A 20,691-nucleotide genomic window follows, 5' to 3' on the forward strand; every position below is an offset into this window, starting at 1 on the left:
CAAAAATCCTCAGGCAAGGTGAACGAGTAAGATTTTTGCATAGTTACTGTTGCTATGAAAGCCACTTATTATCCACACATTCCACAAATTATTTCCCTTTCCTTATCACTCTCAAACAGGTAATAATGTGCTAGGGAAATCGAAGCAGTTGGAATGATGTTCCTCAAAAAGCAGTGAGCATTCAACAAGGAAATTGCAAGTGCATTGAATAGGACACAGTCAGACTGCAAATGTGCGCAAACAGCACTTGGGTCCTCCGAGAGCTGGGAGCTTCATCTCCCATCTGTCCTTCCCTAAAAAGGAGAGGACACAGCCCAAATTTACAGCATTTAATGCACCAAACTCCACCACTTATCCAACAGCTTCTAATATACCTACCTATGTAACATGCTTTGCTTGTCTTAGCAATAAGCAAGAGCAAATAGGGGGGAAACTGGATATTTGGGAGCCACTACAGAAAGGAACCACATTAAATTCTGCAGAAGAGTAGAGGCAAATAAACCCAACTGCCAAATGATAAGAAGAACCTTTCAAAGACACCTTTGGAAAGAAAGTGGAGTATTCTTTGCAGGAAAACCTCTCCACAGTAAATACATAAATTATTATCTGATCACGTCCCCTAAAAGGCATAGGATATTTCTAGAGCACTCCAAATAAAATCTGTCTGAGCAGGAAGGGATTTAAGCACTAAAAAAGAAACAGCCACAATGCCACAGTGTGTTCCCTTCAAGTAAGTTCTATGCTTATTTTAGAGGAGAGGGCAAGAGGCAGTCCCTTGACTTTGTTTTTAATCAGTGACCACAACAGCAAATAGTCCCATGAGATAAACCCCATAAGATTCTCAGCTTGATTGTAAATAAGCATATATTTTCAGGTGCAACAATGTTCTCCTTTTCCAGTTTTGAGTCCAACAGCAGATTCACTGTCATGCCTGACCAATGGTCTATGGCTTTTTCACACGAGCTCTCTAAAATGGCTCAGCTGGCCCATAAGTGACAAAGTTCCATCAGGGTAACAGATCTCCGACACATGAAATCACCACTTGAGCTGATGTTAGTCCTGCATAACATATTTGCAGACAGCGTGATACCATATAAGTTTAGTAATAAATGCAGATGAATTAGCACTTAATTAACAAACATGTAGCCCTGATGTATTCCAATGCAAGTAATAATTTTATGGAAGCAGCCTGGAAAGTATGCAAACAGAAATAAAGTATATCTACTGCATGTGTAAACAATATGAATTTATTTATGCTTCCAAGTCATTGTAAAAGTCACAACTTAAATGGACTAACTTGAAAGCATATAGCGTGAGAGTTAGGTACAGTTTTATCCACTGAATAGTAGCTTGGTCAGTTTTCAAGTAGTTCTCCCTTTCATAAACAGGAAGAACTCACTTACTAATCACTTGAAAAAAAGATTTTGTTTTAGATTTCCTGACAAAATCTTCTCTATTATATTCTTTATCGCTCTAAAAACACTCTCTCATACTGTTTTGTGCATTAATAATAACTCTTGTGACCAGTCATTACTTACATTTATATGCCATTGAATTCCCTGGAAGATCCATCTTCTTATAACAGTAATACATTTTGAAGTACTAAATTAGCAGTAATGACTAAACAAACCCCACTAAATTTAAAGTGACTACGCACAGAAATGGCCTCTCTTACAAACAAGATTATGAGTCCACAGGAAAGTCTTTCTTTTCCTTTATCAATTTGGCATTAGGTACTAGGCACTTGTTTTGGAAACTTAGTCAATTAGTATGTATTTGTTCAGAGCTGTTTATCTGAAAAGCTTAATTTCTCTTCCACACTGATTTTATATCAGTTAATTCTACTACTCTGAATAGATAACATGTCAATATTCAAGGAATATACAAATGTAGAGTACTAGTATGGCCAGGTCAAGCTAGTAGAAGACATTTTCTCTGTTAAGGCTTCTACTCATCTCATTTGCACGAGAGATTGGAAAAGAAAAGAGCTTGTTCCTTTTTTTTATTATTATTTTTACAAGTGGAACATGAAATAGTTCCATTAAAAATGAACCACTAAAGGGGAGGGAACTTTGGCAATTAGCATTTCCCAAGCATCCTCATGCTGTATATTATGTATACATATACATAACTTGTGTATGCTATCTAAACTACTGTGTGTGTGTGTGTAGCTGTAGCAGCAATACCTTCCACTGATGATAGAGGCTATACTAACAGAAGACGCCTCCTGAGACAGTTGACAGCTGTCTTCTAAACGAAATAAGCTGTGCTAGCAGAAGCCTGTACAGCAACATTTGCATTAAGGCTTTTATTAGAAGGTATAATAAAAATTGCTGTGTTCCTCCTCTCTCCTCCAACACTGTACTTCGAACATTTTCTAGTATTAATTGCTGCCCTGCTTCATGATTTCTTTTGCCCGATTCCTAGAATCAGGAGAATATTTTTATGCAACCATCTTATTTTTCACATAACGTATTTACTCCACACAAGTGCTGCAGTTTCATTTCAATGGCAAACAGAACAAAAGAAGGCCTTTTACATCTACAGAACCGGAGTTACTAGGTAGATAGTCTACTGGGCATATCCTCTTAGAGGCATCTAAGCCCTACAGACCAGGCTTTCATGGCTTTGATGACAACCACAGTATACACCTCAAGTGTATGTCTTTATAGGGTAACAACATTAGCTACTTCAGTCACCTTAATAAATTACTACACGAATCTTCTGAGGCATCATACCATGAAGTATGATTCTACAGCCCTTCAGTTGGGTCCTACAAGCAACACAGCTGTGATGCTGCACTTAGGCTCACTGCAAGCCACCTAAGAGGCAGCTGTAGCCTGAACGTGGCATGAAGCTGACACAGCCTTACTGCTTTGAATTCAGGTCACCCATATAATTCTCCATTGTATAATATTCCAGCCCACTTTCTACAGTGCTGAAGACCCAGATACCTTCTTTTTCTCTTTTGAGGGAGCTGCTTGACAATAAGCACTTCAGAAATAAGTGGCCTGGATTTTTAAGTGCCTGAAGCATCTAAAAAGTCTAATTTTAGGGTTTTATTTTAAGTGTCTTGGACGTTGTTTCTAGAGTTCTCCAAAAAACTTCATCCAACCCACCTTGCAGACTGTTTTTCCTACACTCGCCTTATTAATTTAGGAGCTCCCACTCAATTTCTTCACACCAGTTCAGCACTGGAGGTGCAGCAGCCTTCCTGACTGCTGAGCCTGCCATATGGAAGAGTTATTTCTCCCCCTCACCAACCCTCCATTTTCTGTTTCATTTCATCCAAGCACACAACTTGTTCCCCATCACCTATTCCTCCCAGTTCTCCCTCTTACCTACTTTCGCCCCACTTTGAAGAAGTGGAACTGCACTCATTAAGTTTGGGAAGCATCTGAGATGCAGCCTGTAGGAAAGATGAAATGCAAAATGTGTATCTTGTGGAGAGCTCTCAAAACCAGGGGCAGTGCTGATGAAATTTTAAAGTCTCTTGGAATGACCAGGATATTCCTTCATTGTTACACATTTAACTTTGAAAGGACTGAGGTAAATCTGTGTATGCATAAGGTGACACAGAAAATTGTAAACAATTTCTGATGCTACAAAGTATTTAGGAGCAGTCTACAGACAATGCCTGTATCTGCTCCCAGTAGCTGCAAGCATACACAAGCTGTGTGCAAGGTAAATGCTCATGTCTTTGGGTCTGCAAAGCAGACTGAGATTTATGTAAAGATCTCTGAAGTGTTCCCTGCATAGCCAAATAAATAATAATAATAAAACACCCACTTAAATAGTTTTGATTTTACTCCTTCCATGAGTTGATAAAGCTGGTTACACATTTCTTTATACATAATCTTAAGCTGCATGGCTATTCAACAAAATGGGCAGCCATTAACAAACCTGGCTAGGCCTTGAAGTTAAGTTTTAATAGGCAATGTGAAGCTGACGTACATTTAAAAACATATAAACTGTATATATGTACATGTCTAAATATAGATGTCATACTTTTTACATATCCAGATTTGAACTCAGTTCTCATATCTATAAAGTACTTTGAAGATCACTATGATTAATGAAAACAAGCATTTGTTTGCTCAAGTTCCACTAATCACTACCATAAACGCTGTCATTTGCCAATTTGGTCTAAGGTTAATGTAACAGAATACTAATTTTAAAACAAAAGAAACAAAGCCAGCTGAGAACATTAGTTTTCTAACACATTTTCTTGATCCATTTATCACAGTAATGATTAGTTCATGTTGCTTGATCTTGGACACAGATTGTTTTAGTAGAGAACAACATGCAAACAAGGGCAAAACAAGGTAAAAACCCGTGTAATTGCATTAGGCCAGCAACAGCTCTGATGCGCTTGTTTAAGCTATTTAATAGCCAATTGTACCCAAAACATCATTAGAATCCAATATCTTCCTATTTTAGAGTCCCAGTCCATTGCAAGTGTGTAAGTACATTCATCTGCAAAAAGTAACAAACTATTTGATCAGACTTTGACTATTAGAAATAGTTTTTGGCTCAAGTCATAAAAATGACTTTTAAATCAAGGGGGTGATACAGGTCATGAAGGATGCTGAAGTTGATGGGAGTTCTAAGAAGTTAATTACTCTTTCTCTCAGGTTATCAAAGTCAAAAACTCAGTATCAGAACAACTCGGCCAGTACAGTAAGCACATGCATCTGGTATCAGTACTGTGCTGTCCAAGATTAAACCTCTCATTTTCACAATGTTCAGGAATGTGTGCCATTAAACGTTTGTGAAGGTATTGAGGAACTCTTGTGTCTTCAATTTGCCTGAAAGTGAAATTTAAATATTATGTAGTATGCAGAAATACTGGCTCTAGCTACGTATTCCTTGTGGTCTAGGCAAGTCACATAGACAAGGCTGTATATACAAGGACATAAAACCAGTATCTCTCCCATACTGGGTCAGTCTAGCCAGGCCACCTCGCCCAGCACTCTGTACAATAATAACAAAGATCATACTTGAGGAAAACATGTAAGCTTGGCCAGTTTTTTGTGGTCGGTTTCCTTCATACTTCCCCAGGGTCTACAACCATTTTTCACAAACGTTAGCATCTGTTTACAGGCAAGTTGCCCATGAATGCTGTTGTCTATGGAGACACTGTCCGCGTTCCAGCATGATATCCAGAGAGCCTGTGGAGTATCCACCCCTGGAGATCACCAAGACTCAGCAAGACAAAGCTTTGGCTGTTCTGATCTAGTGTTGGCTGATGTCCCACCTCAAACAGGACATGAAACTATATAACCTTCAGAGGTCTTTTTCCAGTCAACACGTCTGTCAAACCAAGTGCTGCACAATATCCAAACAAAGTAATCAAACATATGAACAACATTCTGTTATTCCAGCATGGAAGTTAGATCCTGAGCCACTAGTGCTCAGGCTTTGTGATCACTAGAAGCACTTCTAGGTTACTAACATTGATGGAGTTCACATTGTAAGGATTCTGTAAAGGTTCCCAAAAGAAAATCCAGATGAGTCAAATTTAACAAGTAGATAAATGCAAACCTGAGTCTGTGCTTCCATGCACAGACTATATTTTGGGTGATCACAGAAAAACATTCAACTAAGGCCAATTTAACAATAATATTTTTTAATCCTGAGTTAGATTAAGAACTTACTTTGATGATGTAGTAGATTTCTACATTCATTATTACCCTTATGCAAAACTCCCCCATTGCATCCCCTGCTTCAGATATGAAGCAATCTTGGCATATTTTTGATATTCCTTTAAGATTATTTGGAGGAAGGAGGAGAGAAAAAGCTATAGAGCAGTATTTCTTACAGAATACTTTTTAAAGTAAAAAGTGCACTGATTTAAGTATGCTTTGTCAGAAAATATGTTCCACACTTAAGTATAAAGGATTTATTTTAGGGTGCTACTCTCACAGGTGGTACAATAGAATCTTCTTTGAACAAGGATTATGGAATTTGAGATTTTGAAAGTAAAATTTTAGACCTATTGTCCAAGATGCTAATGAATCCATCAATGCCTTCACTTTACCTCATTTTTATTTATTTTGGGATTGGCAGCATTAAGTGGGAATTGAAAGTCCTGTGAGTTTTCAGAAACAGCCCAATTTGAATGCAGAGCACCAAAAACTGCAAACACATAATGTGTAGATTACTACTGCAGTTTCCTTCTTTAAAAACAACATAACTTATGATGACAGCAACTTTCAAGGGTTCAGATATAACACAATGAAAGGTATTTAACAAAACACATGTTTTCTTTACCCTTTAGACAAGTTAAAGACACACAAATAGTTACCTTGGAACAGGAGAACTAATCACATTATACTGAAATAATTCAGTGGCACACAAATCCATAATTAAAATACATAATTTCTTTTTCTTAAATCTACTGATGTTTTGACTCTTAAAACCACAGCACTAGCATCCATCCCTCTTGTTTGTACCACTCCCATTAGCCCATCTGTCTCTCATAAGAGCTAATGACCCCAGCACAAACACTGCAAGGCCACTCTCCACTCAGTTTTAATCAGGAGAGAAGCAAAATGTTGCCACAGGAATCATTCAGGCTCAGTCCCGAAAAGATTTATAAGGAAGAAAGTTATGAAGCATCTTCCAGGGTGCCTAAGATGGTTTTATATGAATCATGTAGATGCTGAAATTGCAGAAGAATATTCAGAAAGTAAAAATACTCAGAGAAAGATACCCAGAAAAACCCCTAATTAATCCTTCACCCTCAGCATGCCTCCTCCCTCTCCAAACTGGAAATCCTTTCTAACCAGGTGCTTTCAAACAATCTCTGCCAAAACTTGATGTAATTAATTGTCAAAGACAATTATGTTCTTCCAATATCTTTCCTCCCAAAATCGCTTTAATGCTTTCTTCAATATTTGTGCTTAGGAGAAAAAAAAGCAGAAGAAAATTCTTTTAAATGGTGCACGATAAAGAAAGCAAGTTAATTCTTCAGGGTAGCTTGACATGACCATGAAGATACAACATCTTAATGCTCACTGTGGGCATTTGTAATCTTAGCAGCTAACTGCAATTAAACAAAGGAAAATAAACATGGGGAAAAAAAAAACAAACAAAAAAACCAAACAGGAAGACCTTGTGTTTTTAGTAAGTATATTTGATTTTTTTTCCGTGAAAGGAAACTCACCAATGGTGTAATATCTCTTCAACTCACTCCTCCGTGGATTGTGCCTTTGGGTGTTTGTGGTGTTGTTCTGTTCCTCCTCAGCAGTAGCTGTCTTAGTGGCAAGCAAAGATTTACTGGGCTGAGGTGTCTGAGCTTCAGCTGCCACTGGGTTGCATCCTGGCCCGCTAATATCCACCGACTGGGACTTTTTCTTTAATCTAAAGGCAATTTAAGGCAGTAAGGTATTACTAATCATCGTTTTATACCTAGATTATGTATAGAATAACAGCAATATACTCATTGTACAAAACTTCATGCATGTTGCAGCAGAACAGAGACCAGCAGTGTTAAATTATGCCTTGCATTAACTTCCCCTTTCAGCTCCTGCTCAATCAGTTACAGCACTTCCATCTCCATGGAGCTACAAATGGTAAACTGCCCACAGACCAGACTGCTGAGCTGCTTGAAGGATCAATCCCTAATCCGTTTCAGAGAAGGTGAGCTGCCAACAATTAAGCTAGCATTAAGTTGCTGGCTTAAGTTTCCACAGACGAGGGGAGTACAATGAAATTAAATAATTTGCATTAAGCTGCTGAAAGCCCCAAGAGAAAAGAACTGACTTACGATCATCTGAATTCAGATGTAGCTCTGCAACACCATTTTTCATTCTGCAATAGTTTCAAAGTTTTGTTTCTCACCAAAACTCAAGAATCCCACTAAGCCCAGGTACCATTTTGTGCACTGCCACAGCAGTGGACAGAGGTAAAGAAATTCTCTGTCCTGCCAAAGAAATTAGTGTTATTCAACTCATTACTGGCATCCAGGTAGAGTATGACTTACTAACCACTATCCTCTGAGCCTGACCATCCAACCAGTTTTTTACTTATCTAGTCATCCGCACATCCAGATGTAACATCAGAACTTGGGTACAAGTATACTGTGAGAGACAGTGTCAAAAGCCTTTAATAAAGTCAAGGAAAATGACATTTTTGCTCTCCACTCCTCCTCAAATCTAGTGATTTTACAAGAGTTCTGTGGGAGAGAGACTTAGAAAAACTCTCAAATCCTTCCTCAGAGTGGTGGTGAGTACACTCTCATCACTGAATCAGCATAGTTCTGGCATCTCCTCTATCTTTAGCAACATAAAAAAGAAGTTATTACTCTTCTAGAGTTATTGAATAGAGACAAATGCTCTGTTATGATGCAGTTCACTACAGACACATTGGATTTTGTCAACACTTTTCTTAAATTAAATCTCTACAGATGTATATAGTTGACTACATGACTTGATCCTGGAAATAAAAGAGCTTTGTGGCATTGCAGTGAGATACTGATCTGAGATGAAAGGATCATAATAATTCCGAAATTTTGGAGCAAGTAAAGTAAAATGATAAAGTTCTGTAATATCAAAGGATAATTTTATTAGGGTAGTAATTTAATGCTAAGCAGCCTCCCTCTTAACTCTGTGATTCCTTAGTTTTTCTCCATATATTGGTTGCAATTAAACAGCATGGATTCCTGCATCGAGGATGGAATCTGCTAGTTTAAGAGATTAACTGATTAAATATCATAATAACAATTACTGCTATTAGTAGACCAGAAAATCTTCAGGTTATGATCAAGCTCTGGAAGATACATTAAAGTATCAAAGTGTATGTAGCATGTTATGAATGACACTATGAAGGCAAAATTACTATACTCATATGGGATATTGCTAGTCCAGGGAAAGGACTAGCAGTTAGAAATTAACTTCTCTGGTCCAATAAGGAAGACTGCTTCCCCTACAACCTTTTCCCTAGACAGGCCTAGAGTGTCTTGCATTTCAAGCAACGCTTCTCAGCTCCAGTGCCTCTACACAAACAGTTCAGGATGACAAGGACCTTTATCTCTCCTACATATAAGAAAGGCTATACTGGGTCGAAGCAGATGTTCATCTAGAAAAAGTACAGGCAGGTGCACAGTGCGACCTTCCCCAGGACATCCCTCCAGGCTCCAGCAAACTCTGGTTTACGGCTTTCTTGAGTTAGATCGCTCGCCTTTCTTAGCTCTTGGGGTTAATTTTCCTAGTTTGTCCTTAATTACTCCTGAACTCATATAAACTTCTGATATAGGTGGCATCCTGCCTCGATGGGTTGTGGTTTAACAGTGCACTGTGTTAATTTTAGTGTACAGTAGCCACAGTAGCTTATTTTAGTGACTTGTTGAAGTGTCATTATAGGAAACAATGAACAACTACTACTCCACATATAACAGCTGCTTACATTAGCTCCTGCTGTTCAAAGAGACCTACAGATATGGGAAGAACAACTTGTCACTGTGATAAAACTATCTTTACTTTGAGGATCTTTGTCAGTGGACCTATCTATGGAGTCAGTGGGGACACCAGCCAAAATAGCTTGGGATGAACTAAATGAATACTTCTATAAGCATTGATATATGTAAAAATCAAGTTAAGACTGGGCAGGGCATCCTTGTGTGAGAAGAAAAGAAAGTTCTGGTTTTTGAAATGATGCTTCAGAAACTGAGACCCTGTTTTGAGCAGTTCTAGCTTTAAGCCTACAGCTGGTTAAATGTATTTACCTAAAATGAAGGCTGGAATATTTCACTGACTCATTAACAATGAAATGGTCTTCCATTATGATGTTAAATTCTGCTACATTGTTGAATATGCCATATTTCAGGTGATATAAAAAGTCTCTCTATAATTCCTTACCACAAGAACTCTTGGAAGATTTAAAGGATGACTTCTGGGAAGAAAATCACTAGTTTTCAAGAAGTAATGCTAATATCTCAGACCAAAGCTTCCACTGTGATTACACTGTCTTGCTTCTATGTTGTGCAAAATACTTGTGGGCAAAGAAGCTACAAAGTGTTCAGTACCTCCATAATCTCAAAATAAAATCAAATATAAAATCAAAAAGGCAAATGAGGTCTAAAGATGGGTAAGCGTATACCTGTCCTGCATTAGTCATTTCTGTGCTCTGCCCCAGAGGAAGACAGACAGCAGGTGACTTAAATAAAAATACAAACCGAAAAATAACATTATGATTTATATTCTCAACTACGTTATGAACACATTCTTCACCACCAAGGCTGTGTGAAGGACAGTCCAATTAATAAAGCTGTGAATTGCAGTGTGGAGGTAGATAATAAAATAGCTTGCTGGACTGTGGGGAATACCAGATTGTTGTGAGAAACATACTGTGTCTATTCTTCTAGAATCACATAGGAATAAAGGGATAATACCTATCATCTGAGCAGTAAAAATGACACATGGCCTTTTTCAGGTGACTTATGATTAATAAAAGACTCAGTTGAAATACCTATAGCAAAGGGATGTCCAAAAAGTTATCTACTCTTGCAATCCAAAATAATTTCAATGTAAGACTGCCAGGGTCATAGCTACTGAAGTACTACAATTAAAGAACACAAGCATGACACAAAAGCTAATGCACGTAATATTGTCAAACTGTTCTTGAGAGACCACGGTGACAGTGCTTGTGCTGCCAGGAAAGACAGAAAGACACAAGGTCAGAATGAATCCAGACTCCACAGTAACAGGGTCAGCTGAGTGGGACACCGGTTCAAGTAAGGACACAACTTTATAGGAATGACTCGAGAAAAACATGCAACTTACTCAAATGCATCTTCCTTCAGCCCACCTGACCCGTACATTGATACAATCATGGCTGAAAAATGGTTGAAAAAAACACTGCAGCCTTTGAGCTGCATCTTCACTACACCACCGTGTCTTGCAAAGAAAGCCTGAGTTCTGTGTTTTGAAGCCAAGAGAATGAATTCATTGTAAGCCTGACCCTTCTCCAGCGCCCTGCTTTATTCCTGGCTTCGTGTTGTGTTTGGTTTTGTTTCTTTATATTAAAGCTGCACAGCTGGGCTGAAGCAAGATTTATTCTTTGACAGATAAGAATCTGAATGTGAAATGCTTTGGGATCACATTCCTTGTTCTTGCTTTGTTTCAGGCTGTCTGCTTGTAGAAAAATAAATACAAGATATAAGAAATACCGTGGCAAATCTTTTTTATCTTTTACTCGACGTATTCTGTAGCAGTCTTCAACTAAGTTTTCAACAATGGGCAACACAGGTTTTCAATATTGCCTGGTGTGACCCAAAATGACACTGCTGCAGACAGCTGGCAGAAAGCATGCCAGCAAGGATTTCAAAGTCAGCACTGCACCAGTCGAGCTTGGAAATGCGTACTTGATAGCAAGGAAAAACTCCTAACTTGCCTAAGATCTGAAGTAGAAGGGACCAAAATATCTTTTTCTGCAGCTGTCCTTAACTTATAGGAGTACCAGGGGAGGGAAAACTATGCAACAAAAAAAGGAAAACCTGCTGCCCTTGAGAGGTGTGAAACCCTGAGCTGGTCATTGCTGCTGTCTTCGGGCTACTGGTGGCTTCTGTAAAATAGGGTTGTGCTCTCCCTTGGGAGTCAGAACAGACAGGCACCTTCACAGCAAAAGCGGTAAATTCAGGAGCCAAATGACTATGAAGGGCCACCTGGTGATGTTAATTGAGACAACCCATCCTGGGTGGCAGGTCAAGCAGGGCCAAAGGAGGGGCTGGTTACTCAGCTGCTGCTGACTGGATCTGCAAATGCTGTGTTTGCTTGCAACCTTGGGGTTTAGATAACACACCTATTTGTATAACTCCATTGCACTATTGCTAAAAACCCTTTAAACCCCCATTTGCTCCATTTATATCTTGCTTCTTCCCAGAACCTCTCACCCCATAACTCCAGCTGTCTTAGACCTTCGATGTGGTGACTCCTCAGTGCCTCTAACCCACCGGACAGAGGCACGAAGCCCACATCTGCCTCTCAGCACCCTGCCAGTTACTGATTGCAGAGGATTTGCTCATTTAGCTAATGCAGGAGCAATGTGCATCTCCAAGCTGTGTGATATGATACACCTGTAAGTAGATACACTGACTAGCTATTGAACTTGTACTTTTTTTTCTTTTTTCATCCTCTGCATACAACTGATGTTTTCTACTGCATCTTAGAAACAGCCTAACAGATGGCTCCAGCTTTTACCTCCTCCTGACCACCTGGTGTCCTGCGCTCCCCAGCAGTACCTCCCAGGAATGGGTCACCTTGAACAGACTGGTACCATTTCCCTCAAAAAGAAAATGTGGTTGGGCCAGGTGTTGGGGAACCTACCACCAAGTGCTCTGGGCAGTCCATAGATATGGGAAGTCCTGAAATCCTGGGGCTGTTGAATTCCCTGGAAAGTCTGCTATAGATTTAAAGAGCATTAGGATTTCATCCCTGATATTCACTATCACAAACATATTCCATTCCTAATACCATCCATGCACTTTTCATGTTATAATTGTGAACTGACTTTTTCTAAAACAGCAAGAAAGGAAAAAAAAAAAAAAAAAAAAAAAAGAGGCATTATTCTCTAAACTTATCTTGAAAGCACCTAAAACAATCATGGCTGGCAGTCCAGTCTGAAAGAAAGGGGAAAAAAGGTGTTTAAACCATTTATGGTGGAAACAAACAAGCATACAAAACATCCCAGGGGCTAAGAACCTGTACTATTTGGTCTTTCTGAATTTCTAAGCAAAAATCCCTTACTGCAACAAAGATTTGGAGGAAAGCCTAGCTCATTCTTATCTACTGAATACAAAAAACCTCCTTGCACCACTTGTGACTATCACAGAGATTTTTCTCCACAGTTAACAGGAGAAGCAAAACTACTCATTTGAAGAGTGATGCTTATTCTTCAGGGTTGCATTTAGTATTTTTGAATGCCCAGAAGAGCTGGTTATTAATTTGGTTTCTTTGTAGCAAGAAATGTGGTTTAAACTGATGTTGACAGCCAAGATTTATCTGATTGTGGACAAAAGTAAACTTCTGTTTTCAACACAGCACTGCAAAGGTCTGACAACTTAAACACAGGAGGTGGCCCAACCCCCAGTGTCTGCACAGACTAGCCACAAAACCAGCAACTTTATTCCCCTGTGGACACTGCCCCCGCCAGCCTCCACATAAATCTGCATTTGCTCATGGCCGTCATTTTTTAGCTGCTGTGGTAATCCAGAGGGATCAGGTAAAAGGCTCGGGGTCTGCAGTCAGGCTCCATTTACTGCCTGAGGCTCCTTCTGCACACTTGCAATGGGTGGCAGTGCCATGGAGGGCTGCTGGAAAATCGTTTCTTTAATGCTCTTGAACGCCACCTGCAGCTCTGGCCATCCCCTCCCATAAAGAAGCCAGCAGGACTAGACTGATACAGAGAAAAACCACCTGTGATGACAATGAGTCTGTTGGTTCCTCCTGGGATGAGATAAAACAGGCTGCAGGAAGGAGCCACCGGCTGGGAACCAGCACAGGGACCTCTACAGCCATCAGGCGTGGGAAAGTGGAGCAGCAAATGGGTCTGCGCCGCAGGAGATTGAAAAAGAACCAAACGAAGGCAAGCAGCAAGTTTGAAATAAACACAACAAAGTACTTCTTTGAACAGTATGTAATTGCATGATGGAAATAATTGTGCAGGCTAGGAGTATCGCTAGGTATAAAAAACAGTGACATGAGTCAGGCAGAAAACATCCATTAGCCGCTGTGAAACATGCAGGTACTTCAGCAAGGAAATTCTTTGAGCCAAGGATTGCTGGAAGATGGAAGGGTCTCACAGGGAAAGAGCCACTCAGTGCATGCTCCATCTGCCGTATTATCCCTATGTATCCACTGCTTTTAAGTGCTACACACAACCGAGTACAAGACGCTTGCAGTTCAAATCCCAATTGGTCATTACGAATTGCAGAGGGAAACAAAACCAACTACCACAAAGCACACAGAAAATAGAACACCAATAAAATAAATGTCTGTCAGTAAACAAAGAACAACAATGAAAAAACAACCACAGAAAAGCTCTTCAGACTGTTACTTCACATGTTGATCATGCAGCAGTTTTCTGATAATGCAAACAGCTTACAAGATCATTTGACAGCAAGAAGACAAGAACAAGATGACCTTCACAGGGGTGGCGTTATGAAAGGATTAGGAATGAATTCACACCTACACAGCCCAAAAAGCAATTCAGTGACAGGTATGTATCAGCAATGCAACATTCAGCTCAGCTTCAGGAAATAAAACAGTGCACAACAGCTATGTGCAGAAAAATAGTGGCATTTCAACATCATATTTTGCTCTATAGCTCCAGCATATGTATTTGAGCACGTACAGCAAGCATACAAAACACTCTCTTTCGTTCCTTTACACACTCTACCAAAATTTACCATGCAAGTTTAAAGACACAACAGTTGTTAAATATCAGGGACCAGAAAGCATACCAAAACCACACTCTCTACACTTCCTCGTCATCCTTACGGAAGTGGTCCCAGCACATGCAGGAAAACTGCCACCATCCCTCATTCTCTAAGAAAAAACAATGCCAAAACAAAGTTTCCACCAGGTTTTAGGGGGAAAAGATTAAGAATATCTAAATGATTGAAAAATTGGTTTTGTGATGTGTAGAACAGGCAACCCACATCCTTCTAACAAGATCTAGACAACACTGGTGCCTCGTGTTTCAAGGGCACATCACAGAATAAAGACTTAAATGAACACAAACCTTGTGATTATTCCTGGGAGCATGACAGCACCGCTACAGGTAAACCCTTGGAGGACCATTTACAGAAGACATATAGATAGGTTGCTGCCCGGTTACATCCATGAACTCCAAGCGGGGGAATCCAGAATCCACTTGTGGTTCAAGTGTGACAAGGCATTCTCATTGCCTGGGAAAGAAGCGTTAGTGAGTCCATGGGCAAAGGAGTCAAAGTGCTCTACACACCACAGATGGGACTGGAATGTACATTTGCAGGAGGATGAGGCATCACAGAAGTGGGAAAGTGATGAAGATGATGATGATGGAGAGGATGATGGCAGCAGTCACGCTAAATACATAACGTAACTCAAATAGTCACAGCATATACAAATAATTGGTTTTTTTCCTGCCTGAGCTTTTGTAAGGATTAAGAGCCGAAGATCATATGGCTTCGCCATGGCTGTATAAAATTTTACAGCTGCTTTACATGGTGGGAGTAATATGTTTTGCAACTGGGGGGTGTGTTTTGTCAGGGATGAGAATTTCTTGATAAATTCTTTCAGGATCTTAACAGGGTGGGTTGCAATGCTGTACTATTTGCTGACAGTTATCTTGATTTTGGACTTTTTTAGGAGATGTGTAAAGTAAATTACAATTTTGAATCTTGCTATTTTGTTAATAGCTGCTACACTGTTATTTAAATAACTCCCACTAGTTTCATTTTCTCAAAAGCTCTTCCAGTGCTTTATGCAAATCTACTTTAGTACAATTTGCATGGGTCTTGAAATTTCCAGCTCTGTAATATTCAGCAAAGAAAAATTCTGCATAATGGTTTTAAAGCGACAATCATTTTTATTTAATTCTTGTTTGTCTCACTAATGCTGTAGCATTATATCTAATGCAACTTTATTTATAAGGATGGATTCAAACTGTCCAAACTATCTTAAGGATCACTAAGGAAAGTCTTTTCTTCACCTGATTAGAAGGAGCTGGTTCTGAAATCTCTTTATTATAGCCTATGCAACCAGCACCCAGATCCTATTCCCTTGAACATTACTGTGAGATTTTCACAAATCCTATATTATGCAGGACCACATCCTATATTACCATCTTCTCTCTCCTGAACAGTGAATTCAGAGTTTTCAAAGGCAGGTGTAGCCTGTGACCTGGGAGCTGCATGCCATACCCTGAGACACAGAATACCTCACTTGCAATGAAGCCATATAAATTCGTAGCATTTTTCCATATAATTAACTTTGTCATAATATCAATTATTTTCTCTGTTAACTGCAAGTAATTTATGCATCAACAAAGCTGTTTTATCCACAGCCTTTAATTTAGGCAATTACATTTACATTTCTGATTTCAACCCTAGGCTTGACTGTTTTCTGAGTTGTTTACAAGTCAGCTGCTATATCCCTGGGTACTTAATGTTCCTAAGATTGCTATGGTATATGCAATCATAGCATGCATACATTTATGTAGTCAAATCTGAAAGCAAAAAGGCCTTTTTAACTTCTCAAAGAGATGGCAGAGAAGGTTGGAAGTTACAATGCCCCTACAGTACCACAGATCTGTTTGTTCTAATTGTACCATCTCAACAAATAAGCATCATCACAGCAGGCAACCGCAGCTCAGGTTTGAAGCACATGCTGTGGATATGCTTGTCCTAAGATACGGAAATGCAAATCTGCTCATTCTTCTGCCTTGCCCAGTAGCTCACAGAACTTGAAATGTACACAGTGAAACCACTTAAAGACTTCTTTCAAAATATAAAACAATGTATGTATACATCATTATTATCTTCATTCCACAAGACATACATGGAATAAGACATTCTAATTTCATCACTGAAAATTCAGTGAGGTGTAAAGGTATTTTGTGAAAGGGGAAAAGATAATAAACATGAGTGAGATCCAGCCAGGAGCATCTCAACCCAGGCAGATACAACAGTCCATCGGCTGCAGTGCCTCCAGGCACGTGGGGACCTTCCAGTGTGACCTTCCTCCTGAGCTGGGCAGCCTGCCTCGTCACACCGTGTTACACAGCGCTGCTTGGCAGCTGCAAATGCCAGTCCTGGAACCAGAGGTGCAGCCAGCAACACAGACTCTGTCTTTAGTCCGAGCATTGGGACATGCTGCAGAGAGTGCAAAGACCACGCTTTGTGACCTGCCACCAGACCACGGTACAGGAAGGGCGTTAATCCAGAGCAGCAAAAATCTCACAGGCAAACATCCAAACTCTTCCAATTCCCCTTCCCAAATGGAGCCTCCCCTCCTCTTCCCAGAGCCACAAGACTCATCCCCACACTGAGGTTTGAAGTGCCCTTTGGGCAAAGCTATCTGTGTCCCACCAGGCACTGGGGCTATGGGGCTGCACTGTGAAAGCAATAATTGCTGTTTCACTTTCCTAAGAACCAGACACAGCACATTACACAGATGTTAGGACTGAAAAAAAAAAATAATATCTAGAAGTCTTTGGAAGCACCCACGTGTCTTCATTGAATACAGGTCAATGACAAGACTGGATAAAGCTTAAACTGTGAGCCAAACAGCACTTATCTCAGGCAACTAAGATACCCAATTTGTACAAATATCATGTCTTCATACTTTTGCAATATAGATTATCATTGAAATAAAGAGTGCAGAGATTTGAAATGTGCATAACATATTCTTCTATAAGTCCTCATGGGACAAAAAGCCACCGTTATAAAATGAAGCAACTAGCGCCAACTCATAAAGGGCAGGCTCTTGTTACAGTGAAGGAAGGAACAGAAGCTGTTCCTTGAGGAAACTAAAACATCTAGTATTGGTCCTCACTAGGAAGACAAATGGGTTCTCAGAGTCCTCTGCAGGATATAATAATATATAAATAAAATCCCTGTGGGAGCACCTAACTTGTCAAAGGCAAGTTAGAAACAAGGCAAAATGAGAAATCCTTCCATCACCATAGCCAAAGCAGAACTGAGTTTTTGCCATTCAACTCATGTGTAACTCAAGTATTTTGAATAGTAAGTATAATTTTAGCATTTTGGTGAAATATGCAGAAAATATATAGACTGTATAAAAATAAGCTTTATATTGGTTAGCTTTTGTGACTGTTATTTAATATATACACCCCATCCTCCACTGAAAACACGTTCATTCAAGCTACTTTTTCTTGAGGGAGTTTCACTGGGCACTAGCCATACAGGTTTGAAAAAGTGCCTGTCTGGTTCTTTTTGCATTTCTGATTCATAAATCAGGTTAGTCAAGCTTATACCAGATGGCAGAAAAACATCTTCAAAGATCCAGGAATATTTTGTACTTAAACAACAAAATTATCCTCCTACCCTTTCCGGCAGGAGACCCTCCTGCTCTAAGTATTCAGCTCCAACTAACCCCGACCAGCTTTCTCTTGTCACCTGGGGTCAGTAACATGGCAAAGCGGTTACCGGCATTTCCTCCAGAGCTCCAAGAACACCCCAGAGGGCTCGGTGGGGATGCCCATCCATACTCTGTTCACTGGGATGCTGAAGCCACACAGCACACAGAGATCCAGAGCCTTGTTAAGGTTCCGTCAGACGCAATTAGAAAATGTGAATCTGCTAACTGCACCTATTGAGAAAACGCTATAACAAGCACGTCTGTTTTCACATCTTGTCATCCCAAAAAGTAAGGAATACCACTTGATAAGCCGATTAATAACAGGTTGTACTAAGAGGATCTATATATAAAGGAGAAACTACATCTGAACAGATAGGTTGTGAAATAGTGCCTAGTTATTAAAAACAAACAGAAAACCCACACAACTATTTTGCTTCTCAGTTCTGTGGTAGTAGGAGGAACATTTTTAACAACTTTTTACTTTGTTCCCACAAGGCTTTAAAGGTTGTAAAGACATTTCTGTAAGCCTTCACCCTCCAAGCACACCCCACAAGCACTGATGCACCGCCTTGGTGGCCAAGGATACCGTGCACCAGGGGAAGCTCTGCTGGACAGGGAACAGGAGCTGCAGGAGCCACAGGAGTGAGAACCAGGACATAAGCATCCCCAGGAGAGAATGAAGTGGCTCAAGCAAGGACAGAGATTATGTTCAATGGCATCCTTCATCCCTATCAGTGCAGTTTTCTCCACATCCTAGCTTTTTTTAAAAAAAAAAAATTAAGAATTACAACAGCTAGTTTATCTTTTCAAGTTTCCTTACAAACAAAATTCCCTCTTGCCTCTTAAGAAGACTTAGTCTTGGGTCCTTTCAAGTCCTCCCCTGTAATCCTGGTTTTCTGCTCCCATTATCAAGCCACTGTGGATGGATGACCCAATGATCAAAGCATGTATCTGGCTGCTGGAAGCCACCGGAGGTTTAGATAGCAGATTTCCACTATTTCAAAATACCTGTCTTTAATAAAAGTGTCACCATTCAATTTGATTTCCCCCATTTACTGAATGTAACGCACTTCTAGACTATACAAGATGTTGCCACCACCAGATGTGCTGGACGAGGCAGCAAGTGCCCTGAGCGCCGTGTCTGTGCACAGTGCCAGGACAGCCAGCTGCTGGGGTGGCACGGGCATCCCTGTGGCCTGAGCCTCAAGCAGACAAGGTTGGGCATTCCCCCGACAACTGTGACAGGCAAAATAAATACGTAGCCTGGTACTTACATAGTTCAGATTGAAATAAAGATGTAGGACTCTAAAAAAGGGTATGTTTAACAAAATTTACACATTTTAAAACAGTTAAACAACAAAATATGTTTTTCAGTCTTTCCTAGCATAAAAATATATACCCTGTTTCTACGCCACGTAGCAAAACTTTAACATTAGGGAAGAAAATACACTTAAAAAAGGTAGGGACTCTTGTTTTGTATCTATAGCAATGATATCTATAAATATGGAAAAAGATTTTCAAAACCAGCAAAGTTCATTTTGTTAGGTACAGACTGAAGGCTTCAATTTTAAATTGTGTTTAACAAACGCACCTTGACATCAAGTACTGCAGTTATCAAGTTTGTCAGTATTTTCTCAGGAGCTAAACTTATTTCTGACAAGTGTTCCCAGTCAATTCATTTAAAATAGAGAGCAGCATGATGAAGTGTGTTACTGCTCAGTCTTTCATAAACCAGCTCTGTACTTCTGAGTCTCTCCCAGCTTCCCAACAGGGGTCCTGATTCAGTGGCGTCCTTAGGTCCCTGCCTGATGCTGAGACCACCAGTGAGGTGGCTCAGCTGTCTCCATCCTGGGAAGGAGGTGACCATTAATGCACAGCACAGCTTATCAACAGATACCACCCAACTTTTTGTTTTTTAACATGTGCAATGTAAATCTCTAGCTGTCAATTTGAATGTCAACAGTGAAAAGAAAGATCAGATTTGCAGGAGTTGAGGTATCTGCACTCTTTTCAGCATCCTAGTATGGCAGAACCATATTTCTTGTACCAGCTGGGGAAGCAGGTCACAGTTTGCCAAGGACCAGTCGGCTCAGTAGGCGCATGCACATGTTAAAATCTGAGAGCAGACAGCTAGCATCCTTCTATACAGTTATCTAGCAAGCTGCTACACCATAAAAACATTTAAATATCAAACCTTTTTATTTACGTTGCAGAGCATTGAGAAGCCTTTAAGAACTTGTATTATATAAACACAAAGTAGTTGATGGCTGAGAGGCATATAAGTGCCCAGGATGGCACAAGCCTTTTCAGATCCTCGCCTTAAGGCTCATCTCCCGGTAAGCAAAATATTCCTGTGCAACACCAAAGCAAAACAATTCTCACATTCTTTCAGGATACACCTTGCGTCTGTGCTCCTGTGCTTGAGCAAGCTCTCGTGGGTTAGCAGTGTTTGAGCTGCTCTGTCTTCAGTAATGGCGCTCTCTGTCAGAGGCGTGAAGAGGATTTTGGAGACCGCAGCTCCTGGCTCTGCAACATTGCAGTAAGCACAGGCAGTTTATTCTTCTCAGAGATTTACAGATCAGCTGCTTGACTACTAGGGACAGTTACC

At 40.0% G+C, this 20,691-nt stretch overlaps 1 protein-coding gene across 5 annotated transcripts in view; it reads right to left on the bottom strand.

Moving 5' to 3' along the window:
* Nucleotides 1–20,691, bottom strand: part of OXR1 (oxidation resistance 1) — a 290,219-nt gene that overhangs the window by 129,600 nt on the left and 139,928 nt on the right. For 4 of the 5 annotated variants that reach the window (XM_055704451.1, XM_055704450.1, XM_055704447.1 and 1 more), the window contains one exon: nt 7,169–7,365. In XM_055704451.1, the coding sequence (XP_055560426.1) occupies nt 7,169–7,365 (197 nt within the window). Of the gene's footprint in view, nt 1–7,168; nt 7,366–14,742; nt 14,909–20,691 lie in introns of all 5 variants that reach the window. The other variant, XM_055704446.1, reaches the window with a different exon arrangement.

Source organism: Falco cherrug, chromosome 3, assembly GCF_023634085.1.
Source record: "Falco cherrug isolate bFalChe1 chromosome 3, bFalChe1.pri, whole genome shotgun sequence".
Classification (NCBI taxonomy): domain Eukaryota; kingdom Metazoa; phylum Chordata; class Aves; order Falconiformes; family Falconidae; genus Falco; species Falco cherrug.